Genomic DNA, 12,244 nt, shown 5'->3' with positions numbered 1-12,244 from the left:
TTTTTGAATTCACCATTACCTGTTTAGCTTACTTCTATAATTGTGATTTACTTTCATCTCAAGAAAAATCATGAATTTACGTTTTGATTTCGTTTCTTGGAAAATTTTTGTAAACAATTCTGGTAACCGTAAACATTGGGATATTGTCATAGGCTTTGAAGTTCTGCATGCTATAGCCCCAAAGCACACCAATGCGATGATGTAAATAAACTAGTAAAGCGCTTGCCCACCGCATGACTAGAGTATAAACAACAACTACATACTTACATATATTTATATGAACAAACATATGTATGTATGTATGTGGCTACCAATTTGGCTACCTGACACCACAAGCTGCATGATTCATTCTTAGTTTTATTATGAATATTTTTGCAAAGCTTTTTTTTCAAATGTAATCGAATACAAATTGAAAACCATTAAGCAAACATAAATAAATTAAATGATAAAACGGAGCTGCTGGTGGCCACTTATAGCAAAGTAGAAGTTACGCCGCCGGCGATGAATAGGAGTAGTCAACAAAAGTAGCTTTACAAATGTAATATTGCAACAAGTAAGGAAGAGCTAAGTTCGGGTATAACCGAACATTTCATACTCTTGCAACTTGCAAGAATGAAAGCCAGGGAAGGACCTTCAGGTACATAAGGCCTGTTAGTTATATGGGCTCTAGGGCGAGTTTTCACACGAGTTCATTCATTCTAGGCACAAAGATGCACCGTTTTAAGAAAAACAATCTCTCTTAATTTTATTAAGATAACTCACATATTCGCCGATATATGCGGTATAAAGTCACCTGGAAGCTCGAAAATTTCAATATTAGGTAAATGGGGGCTCAGGGAAGTATTGACCCGATTCAAGCCGTTTTTGATAAACAGAATTATTATTGTCAGGAAAGGATCCTCTCTGAATTTCAATTGCATATCTCACATATTGACCAATATGCTCTGTAAAAAGTCAACTATAGGTACTGGGTTCTAAATATGCGGTACCTAGGGGTTTGAACAGCGCCATAAGGTATTAAGGAGCCAGTAGGGTAATCCTTTTACAATAAAAAATTTTTTTTTTGGCTTTTCTGTTCCCTTATACCCTTAGAATTAATGTAGAAACCCTCTTTACCAGCGGAAGGTTTCGAAAAAGGCCCAAAAATAATAATACCGCTCGACGTTCGTAGCGCTCGGAGTGCACAACCCAAACTTTAAACGCGTTTTTTTCAAAACACACTTTTTTAAACTGGCGGACAGGATTCCGGTCGAACTACTCAACCGATTTGCTTAATTTTTTTTAATGTTCACAAAACGCCTGACTATCGTCCCTATATTTATACCCTGAATAGGGTATATTAAGTTTGTAACACCCAGAAAGAAGCGTCGGAGACCCTATAAAGTATATATGTATATAAATGATCAGTATGTTGAGCTGAGTCGATTTAACAGTGACCGTCTGTCTGTCCGTCCGTCCGTCTGTATATATACGAACTAGTCCCTCAGTTTTTAAGATATCGTCTTGAAATTTTGTAAACGTCATTTTCTCTTCAAGAAGCTGCTCAGTTGTCGGAATTGCCATTATCGGACCACTATAACATATAGCTGCCATATAAACTGAATGATCGGAATAAAGTTCTTGTATGGAAAACTTTCACATTTGACAATGCCTCTTCACCAAATTTGGTATAGATTTGTTTCTAAGGCAACAATGTAATCTCCGAAGAAATTGGTCAGATCGGTTCACTATAGCATAAAGCTACCATACAAACTGAACGATCGGAATCAAGTTCTTGTATGGAAAACTTTCACATTTGACAATGCCTCTTCACCAAATTTGGTATAGATTTGTTTCTAAGGCGACAATGTAATCTCCGAAGAAATTGTTCAGATCGGATTACTATAGCATATAGCTTCCACACAAACGGAACACATAGTTACTAAAAGAAATGCACCTGTGAAGGGTATATTAGCTTCGGTGCAGCCGAAGTTAACGTTTTTTCTTGTTTTTATAATTTATTGACAATGTTATGACAAAATTTATGTAAAAAAAAAAATTGGGAAAAATTAAAAAAAAAAATAATTACTTTTTATTTATCAACATTTTTTCATGATTCTAATAGGGACGATAACCATTCACGTACTTTTTAGGAATAAATTGTGTTTTGTGTTTCAGATGATCCAAACATAAGAAATCGTGTTCGCCAGTGAAAAACCGAATCTCATTCACCCAGCCGTTTTTCCGACAGATGTCATCAAATATATATACTTCATGATATGTGAAAAAAGTTCTATTGTAGAATAAAAATTTCTATGAAAAAAAATGTCATAAAAACAGGCCAGATTACCCTACTGACCCCTTAATATAATTGCTTCTTGATTTGTACACCCGAAAGAAAAGAATCAGATAAAGAATCGGTCAGACAGGCTCGAGATATCTGTTTTCACCTAAAAGTGGGCGGTGCCACGCCTATCGGCCGGCTCCATGAAAGCAGTGTCAATACCATCGCGCGTGTAAAATTTAATGTATTGATTTATAGCGCTTTAAGCAGCTTTTAACAGTACTGTTATGTCGGGAGTGAGCGGGGTTACCATCCGATGTTTACCTATCTCGATTTGATGGTGATACGTATAACCGTTAGGTGAACAAAACTATTATACTCTGTAGCAACATGTTGCAAGACTATGAAAAGTACTTAAACTCGTATTTTCAGTCCTTGTTGTGGTTATAAAACTCGTTTTTTGTTATTAATGTATTTTTTTTTTTTTTGCTTTTATGCTTGCAAATTAAAAATTTTAACAAAACTTGAAACAAATTTTATCACCGATTCTTTATATTTGTTTAAACCCTGTGCACAGCTTTGACAAAAGATTTTATAGAAAAACTCGTCTAAGGGATTATATCCAAATATACATATGTTTGAAATTCTCAAGTGTATATAACCCCTTAATTGAAGCCTTGAGCATTTTAAATATATCTTTTTCACTAAGTCCACTAGATCATCCCTTCCTTGGTCTCTAATATATTTACGGAATGTGTTGAAAATTATGATCGATCGATGACGATCGCTATCGTTAAATACACTTCAGTTTACGGGGCGTTATGTAGCTCCGAATACAATGGACCTTAGTCCTCTGAATTTCCGAAATCAATTTATTAGTTTATTTTACGAAAAAATTGTGATCTACTAAACGACAATAGTGGTATCGCTATAAGGTTAATATACTATACAAGTTGTCAAATTCCCTTCATATTTCATTTGAGATACCGAAGCGATAGAATCGGGCAGGTATTCCTAAAGCTAAAGGAGTAACAGTTATGTAAAATCAAGCTAAATCGAAAGAAAAGCTTTTTGCACATACATATGTATATTAAAATCAGCATGCACTGGGTATTTATACGATTTGGGCCGAACCTAAATTTTTGCAAACTTAATTTTTCAGCCATAGCAATAAGTACTTTTGTAGTTGGCATTTTGTGCCGCCACTCAATCCATTAAACACTTGTCTTTTCCACTAAAATATTGCTGAGTGCTGTAATTCTGAAAATCTTGCCGAACATCTTGCATTAAGACTACGTTGCGTATTAGCCTTATATACCTATAAAGTACTGTGCAGCAAGTTCTGGAAATTATACAAGAAAAATTTTAGTTTTTTCAATTTAAAAATATAGGCAGAATTCAGATATCTGCTTTTAATTCAGCTTGTGGCTCCATTTGTGAAACTGTTTTAAATCTGTAACAGAATAGATATGTATAAGATCTAATCCTTATTTTTGACAAATTTGACTAAGTGTTTTTAGAGCTGAGGATACTGGCATATCGTACTTATCCACCTGCGTGTCTTCACCAACTATATATAATATTTTAACTATTCAGCCTCAATTCGCGAAGTCTGGTTCTTGAATACTTATATTATCAAAAGGTAACCTCGTTGACGACACTTTGACGATTATATCGCTTTGAAAGGGAGAAATAGTGAAGCTTTGATTTACAAGTACTTTAAACTTTACTATATTTTCTTAGCGCATTCGCAGTGTTCTGTGAGATGTTTCATATAAATTGTTTTGGTAGGAGAGTTCTGGATTGCCTTTGGATGTTTGACCCTCCAATACATGATTTCGAACGATATTATGCTTATGGTTAAGGAAAATTTTTGGATACTGCTTACGAGTTAAGACAAGCGGCTTAGGTGTCAATCCAAATAAAACAGAACTGTTTAATTTACCTGTCAAAAAGATAAGGGCCTCTTCCCTGATAGAAAACTAACATGGAAGCCCAATGTTGACGACAGTTTTAGAAAGGCATTGGTTGTTTTAAATTATTGTAAAATAAGTAATGAGAAGCAGTGAAGTCTCTCACCAAAAGTTGTGCCTTGGCTTTATTTATCTGGTGGAAGGCGATCAGGAAAGCCACATTAGCTAAACAGCTTGAACGCGTTAAGTGAGCGGCTTTCATTAGCGTCTGGGGTGCACTACGTACACAATCTCTCAATTCGATTGATAACTTGTAACACTCTTAACGGATTCTCCGCACACGTAACTCCGAGAGATATTTGGTATTGCTGGAGAAAAGAGTAGTAGCACCAAGCTCCAAGTCTACAGCGGAATTGTCAGAAATCGTACAGCCAATGAATTTGCAAGAGAAGTCACCTATACCCAAATTCTATTAGGGGTTCCGCTCGGGCTCAGTAAACGTTGGTCAGCAACCAGTACAAACTAGAGTGGAACGTAAGAGATCCACTGAACTGTTAGCTTTTTGCAAGACTAACATCGTAACCACTAGACACTGCCCCATTTACACGGTGAGGCTAAAGAATTTGGAGGAAAAGTTGCTATGAGTAAGATGAGGTGGTAATATTTAGACACGAAAGTGTCTGTGATGTCAGGCTTTCGACAGAATAAGGTGGAAGCGTCTCGGTTGCCATACTTTTTCGAACCCGGCGAATTGGCTGGATTTGATATTAGCCGCCTCAATAAATTTGAGCTACCAGGCGTTTTGTCGAAATGCGACGATCGTTTTGATCTAAACCTAGTAGTTCTGGGCATCACAAGAGACAAGTCTCTAGCAGTCCAAGTGGGATTATATGTGGCTTCACGAGAAATCTGCTTTTAGCAATATGGATAATACTTTTTCCTAATCTCACATCTCTCCCTCTTACTTGCGTTTCTTTTCTTTTCTTGAATTGTTTCAAATCCTATGGGTACTTTTTATCCAGACTGTTGATATGCTATATATGCAATATATACTATATATGTATGCAGATCTGCATTGCAGCGTGTGCTAAATGAATGAATGCCACTTTTAGCGTCACGTCGCATGTAAATCTAAAATGCTCACAGTATCTCAAAATTCGTTCGCCGTTCTGGACCAAAGCTTTATACTTATGCGTTGTCTGCGGTGAGTTAGAACTCGTCACTTAACTAGTGGCGAAATATGATAATAAATATAAAGTGGTTTTAAAGTTTCACGAATTTGCCGCTGTTAACTATTTATTGACTGGTTTCTGGTTGGCTACTGCTAAGTACTAGAGAAGGCTAACCAGCTTCTAATGGATACAGATTACGCGGAGATATGAAAATCACTTCATGAAATTTTTAATCAATTAATAACCGCCGACAGGTAAATTTTTAATATCACTTGCAACACCGTGGTGATTAAGCACTTGTTTGCGCAAGCTTTAAATTGGACCCCTTAAGTGTCATGTAAACTGCCGCGACTATGAAGTAGCAGATTTAGCATGCATTTTATAGGCACTGTGACGAATTTAATGCTTTATCACCATTCAAAAGTTTCAAGTTCGAAACGATTTCAGTAAAATGATGAAAATTATATACTTACTATCTTAGACGTCGTCTAAGATCTGTTTATTAAAACATTCCGACAAAGAAATCGAATAAACCCTAATCAGATTTGTATGCGTTTCCAATTATGTCTTGAGTTTCAGGACGAATGTAAGACGAAACCTCAAGTGGCATTCGAAACTTGAAGAGGAAATTTGGTTCTAAATCATAAATTGAAAGTGTGGAGTTTTCTAAAATTTCTTGACTAATTAGTACTTTTGCTGAGGAAATTTAATCTCAAAGTTCGCATCGATAACTGAAAAATATTGGTTTCAGTCAGGGATGGGATTTTCTATATCAAGTTTGATGTGAGCTATGTGCTTTGTAAGTAAATTATAAGCTTTGGTTGTGATTGGCGATAGTTTTTTCCCCCAAGCTGCAATCAAGTCGGATTCTTCGTAGCAGGCAGGTGACTTTAGAAATATTTGTTTTATGTGTGCCGGGTCAAGATGTAGTCTATGAGCAAAAAATAGTAAGACTTTGTTCATAATTTTAAAACTCTTAATTTATTCTTCAAAATCTATGTCGTCCCCCTCAAAGTAATGCCACTTGGCCCCAAAATATTGTTATGCTAACGTTTTTTCCAATCCTCGAAACAATTGTTTAAGTCAATTTCCGGAATAGCCTTCAAATCGCGTAGAGATTCACGTTTATTGTCTACATTTAATGATTTCTCTGAGGCGGTCGTTAGAGTTTGATGAATAGGCTGAAGCCACACAGAGTTAAAGGGCATTATCGCGCTGCAAAAGCCAGTAGTTGTCGGCCCATAATTCCGTCCTCTTTTTACGAATAGCTTCGCGCTAATGACACATAACACTCAAAGAAGCAGGGGTGTTGTAATCCAAGACGGAATTGCTTAGCTGTCAGAATTGCAAACCAATTCTGATTTTCAATGGTGTCACAGAATCTGTTTGGATATTCCGCTTTTCGAACATACGCAAAACTATTTTCGAACCAGCTGTTTACTAATGTGACAAAACTTGCAAATTAATACATTTAGAAGCAATCTTCTTAAAGTTTTTAATGAGTACCGAATTAAAGAAAGATTTTAAGAGATAACAATTATCGAATGATTAAAGATGCATTTGGGTGTTAAATTACGTTTATTATGTTTTGTAAATCTAATATCTTTCAATATCCGGATTTTTTTCCAAAAACTCAATAATTAAGAGATTTCGTGTTTTATTGTTATGTTTTCCCCTATAGAAATAAAGATAAATTAATTCGTAATAATAAAATAACTTGATTTCTTAACTTCCATTTCAAATCTGTGAGCGACTATCTTCTTGCTTTGTTTCTAATAACGAGACCGATAAAATTGGTTTCCGTGACATCCTAAACCGATGACGATGACCACAGACGTGGTTTTCCTTTTCTTAGGCCCAAATGATCTTTCAAATTGGTTTTCACTGATCCTACTGACTGTTTATTGTCGATTCTAAAGCACCAATGCCTTTATTTTATTGACGTGTTGATCATCACTTGATGTTGTTGATGGCTGTCCTGGACGTGGTTTCGACGCCAATGCCTTCTCGACCCTCTTTGAATAATTTGTGGACATTAATCCATCAATGTGAAACTTTCATCAGTGTAAATCGAAATTTCCAGAACGTAAGCGAGCGAACCATTGTTGTGCTACACGAACTGATACAGCGTCGTCTCCGTAAACTTCACAAATTACATTGGTGGCTTGAGTGGCATTCTTCCCTTTTTTAAATTTCAAAATGTAAGGAATTTCTTCATTATTTTCACAATGTGATTGGTAGCACTAGAGATATACGACTGCAACGACATCTACTTATCCAGAATAGACCCTGACATACCAAATGTATGTCCTGCATGCAACGAGTCTCCGCATGATACTGGCCACCTCTTTGCATGCCCTACGAACCCTACTCATCTAACACCCTCCTCCCTCTGGTCCGACCCCGTCGAAACAGCACGTTTCCTGTGCCTTCCATCCTAACGGGGATTAGATATTCCGTTAAAACAACAACAACAACACCTATTGACAAAATACGAAAATACTTTTTCGACTACCAATATTTTTGTTATTATAAACTAGCCACATTGGGGAATAACACACAATGTTATCAATATTATTTCGATTTTTCGAGTTTTATTTATTTTTGTTAAATCATTTTTAACATTATCGCAATAAATATTTGTTAATATGCATACCTACAAATATATAATAGAGTTCTTTACATCAGTTTAACGACTTTTCAATTATTAATACAATATTAATTACAAACTAAATACATATATACAATGGCATAAGCCTCGTTGTTCGTCGTTTTATTTTATATATACATATATGTATATATATATTATAATTAAATTTACATTTTGTATTGCTAAATTTTGCAATTTTTTGCTCGTAGTGTACAATTATATCTTTACTGTTATGCTACTTACGGTCTATAAAGCAAATATAGTTTGGTTATTAGGTATACTTATATATAATTTATACATACATACACATATATGATGCTTTCGTCTTACTTTAACTTAATATTTTCAATGTTATATAAATTATTATTAATTAATCACAAGCCATAGGTGTATGCGCGTTTGAAAATGCCAACATTTAGAATGTCCTTTTTTAGTATGCTAATATATAAATGTATGTGACATGTTCTACGAAAAGGGAAAATGGAGCTTACGTGCGAAAACTAGTTTTCTGGGAAACAGCTGTTAAAAATCTCATCTTCCATCCGAATCAACTAAAAAGTGAAAATTGATTTTTTGACACCTAAGCCCCCTTTCCGTAGAACAGGTCACATATATCAAATTATGTATATATATATTTTATAGAAACGTTCTTTTTTTATTAAAAATAGTGATACATTTATCAGAAAGGTAATACATTCATTGATACCTAGTGTTCCACTTGTTCAGAAAACTATTATTGTTTGAGTGTAAATAAGTAAAATCATTGAGTGTTCCATTTGTTCAGAAAAATCTGAATTATTGAGTGTAAATAAGCAAAATTAATGAGTGCTCCACTTGTTCAGAAAATTTATAATTTGAAAACTCAGTCGAAATGTGTGAAGATTTTATATTCACTGCGTGACAATTAACTTAAGTGTCGGAATAGTGGTGTTAGTTAGTGTTTGTAGTGAATAGTGTTCTACTTGTTCTCCGAAATTGTGTTGTAAAAATTGTAAGTGATGTTTCTTTTCCATTACTATTTTCTTATTACATAAGTTTTGTGAGTTATAAAAGTGTTATGATATAACTTAGACATATATATTTCCAATATCAGTTTTCCTCTTCATTTAGGCAAAGATTTTTAGTAAAACTACAGTATCTAAAAAGTGATTAAGTACCTTTTTTTTGAAAAGTCTGCTTTAGTTTGTGAAGAAAAATGTATCAATGTTAGTGCATAGAAAAATAAACAAAAAAGCTGGTAACTTTTATGGAGTTTGAACAGTTATTTTATATAAAAGTAAATACGAAGTGATCACGAATATTTTATAAAATTATATTTTTTTGACAATTTTTAATATATGTTATGAATATGTGATTAAAAAAGGAAATTCTATGATTTAGTGGATGTATGTATGTATATGACGTCTTGTAAAAATTTAAATATTAAGGTTGTATACTTTTAGGCGCACAAGCAATATTTCATCTTCCTTAAATTAAATTTCGTCTGCTTAAATTTATATTTTACAAAAATTTTGTGATAATTTTCTTAGCACATATATACAAATAATATATAGTTAAATGAAGAAGTGGTCAACACACTTGCTGTCGTTAACACTCTAACCCCAATCTTCTCAATAACATTACGTGTGTTAATGCCCACGCAAAGTCTAAACGGATATTTCTTCCAAAGCACTTATACGACATCATAATTAGTACACCCACTGTCAGGATATAATATCACGCTTGAAAGTTTGCTATTAGGTCAGCAGCTTAAAGTGAGTTTGGACGAAAATATTTCTTATATTTTGCTGTCACTTTCAACACAGCATAGTTTTAGGAGAAACGCATTATGTCATTTTCTAACATATGCCGCTCAGGCGTCCGCATACACTATAACATCATCGATCAGTACAGTCTCATTACTGCCACCCGAATGATCCGAGCCCGTATCGGGTGGTAAAGCTCTAGCGCCACGCATGTCCATCTCCGTCTCATCCACTTCGGGCGTGGCCAGACGTGCGAACGTCGAAGCCGGTGTTGGCATCGGTCGCTTGTGCGCAATGTCGGGTGCGGTGTAAACAGGCGGTGCGACTAAATGTTTATTGGGCGGATGATCAGCGGCGTTGGGCAGTTGAAAGTTGAGTCTATTTTCGAGATCGTGCGCCTTGCGTTTGACATTCGATGGTGGCAAAGCTGGTCGATTATCAGCGCCGTATGCAGGTAGTTTGCTAACTTGATATAGCGGGTGTGAGTTGTTATTGTTGTTGTTGCTATTATTATTATTAATATTAATATTACTGGGCGGCAGATGGGTGCGCGGCGCTGCTGTGGGCGCTCTCATGGACGGTTGTGTGGGCAGTCTGTTGGGCATTGGCACGGCATATGGTGGCAAGCGGTGTGCGTAGTCGGCTGTATGAGAGGGAGAATGAGAGATAAATATATAATTATTACAAAAATTGTGTTTAAATTGCAAAGCGATCAAAAAACTTTTAGTATGGTTGTGTTTGAAAAGTGTTGCGAGTGTTTGTTAACTATAGTCACCGATGTAGAATAGTCAGAGAGGTCCACAAGAAAAGAAGTGCCGACACCAACTTAGTATGACGCTAGTACAATAGATTGTTTTAAGACTTACTACGAAACTATTAGTAACTAGATGCTACAACTACAAATACAATGCGTAGGGAAACGTGTTTTTGTTTTGAGTACCTGATGTGCAAAGGTTTTCTTTTGTTTTTGCTGTGTGATTTTAGCTGCCAATTTTATCCACGCATAGCCCGAAAGTGCTAACTTAGAATGGGAACGACTATAAAAGTGCTTAAATTAAACGTAATTTTTATTATTTCAATGTGTGCAATTGACAATTGCTTTAGCGAAAGTACATATTCTTAAATATTCAATGTCTTTTTGCATTAAACTGCTGTTAATAATTTAAAATAATATAAACAATCTCTAATAAAGAGAAATTAAAAAGTGTTTTTTTTTTAATAAATATTATTGCGCAATGTATATTTATATTATATGTATATTATATAATATATTATAAGTTAATTCAATTCTGTTTATTTTGAAAATTTAAAAAACAGATATTTAATAAATATTATTGCGCAATATTTTTATTTAAGTATTAAATAAATCAATTCTATTCGATTGTTTCTAAAAAATTAAAAAAAAGTGATTTTTTAATAAATATTATTGCGCAATTTTTTCAAAAAAAATTTAAGTTTAAAAAATTTTAAAATAACGTACGTCAATAATCTTACAAAAATTAAACCAAAAAGTGTTAATTTTTTTAAAAAACAATAAATTTTTTTGAGTTGTATAAGCATAAAGAGATATTTTTGCAAAATTTTTAAGTTTAAATGATATTTTGAAATAATTTAGTTTAACAATTTTATGAAAAATCAAAAAACTAATTTTTTTTATTTAATGTTTTCTTCAATTTTAAATTTTAAAATTTCTAAAAATAATTACAAAATTTTCTAAAATTAAAAAATATCGAAAATTGTTTACAAAAATTTATATTTTTAATTTAATATATTTGAATATTATTTTAAATTATTTTTTTTTACCAGCTACTGTCTCTAAAATACATATATTAAAAACACATAAACGTAAACTTCTTCGCCAATAAATAAAAAAAATTATATTAGTAAAAAAATTCAAAATAAAACAAAACAAAAATAAACATAAAAATATTATATACTAAAACATTAAAAAACAATAGGAAACTCTTAATCATAAACCCAAAGTATATTTCACTTTTAAATAAAAAAACACGCAATTTTATTTTAAACTTAACCATAAATTAATTTACAGTTTTTTTTTATTTATGTCTTCAATTTAAATTAATCATTATAATTTGTGAATCTCTACACAAAACAGAATACATTTAAAGAAAATGTGTAGATAATATTTAATAAATGCACACATTTAAGCAAAACTGTTCGAAATTATTCAAATACACATATAAATTATTCTTATTTACAAAAACCATAACTAAACAACAAAAAATATAATTATAAAGTAACTTAAATGGAAATTAATGAGTTCACTATACAAATACTACAACAATACTTGAGCTGCTCAACAGATATATTACACTATATTTACACACACCTCAAATTGTGGCGTGTAAACGTGGCATAAGCTTTTCGTGTGCAATATTGCACTTAACAGCTTTCGTTGCTGGCAACAAATAAATATTTTTATTCGAAATCGTATATCACTAGATAATGTGGTCAAGAGGAATTAAAGTGAAATCCGCGTA

General features: G+C 33.4%; 2 protein-coding genes across 3 annotated transcripts in view; one reads left to right on the top strand and one right to left on the bottom strand.

The window, feature by feature from the left end:
- LOC120775296 (E3 ubiquitin-protein ligase highwire) overlaps positions 1–12,244 on the top strand; it is a 163,520-nt gene that overhangs the window by 47,509 nt on the left and 103,767 nt on the right. The window lies entirely within an intron of this gene.
- The window catches only part of LOC120775298, a 49,748-nt gene continuing 46,983 nt past the window's right edge, over positions 9,480–12,244 (bottom strand). The window contains exon 7 of the mRNA XM_040105416.1: positions 9,480–10,386. Coding sequence (XP_039961350.1) covers positions 9,851–10,386 — 536 coding nt within the window. The 3' untranslated portion in view covers positions 9,480–9,850. The remainder of the gene's footprint in view (positions 10,387–12,244) is intronic.

This window comes from Bactrocera tryoni, chromosome 4, assembly GCF_016617805.1.
Source record: "Bactrocera tryoni isolate S06 chromosome 4, CSIRO_BtryS06_freeze2, whole genome shotgun sequence".
Taxonomy (NCBI): Eukaryota; Metazoa; Arthropoda; class Insecta; order Diptera; family Tephritidae; genus Bactrocera; species Bactrocera tryoni.
Note: the sequence above shows the minus strand (reverse complement) of the source record. Positions and strands in the feature narration are given on the sequence as shown.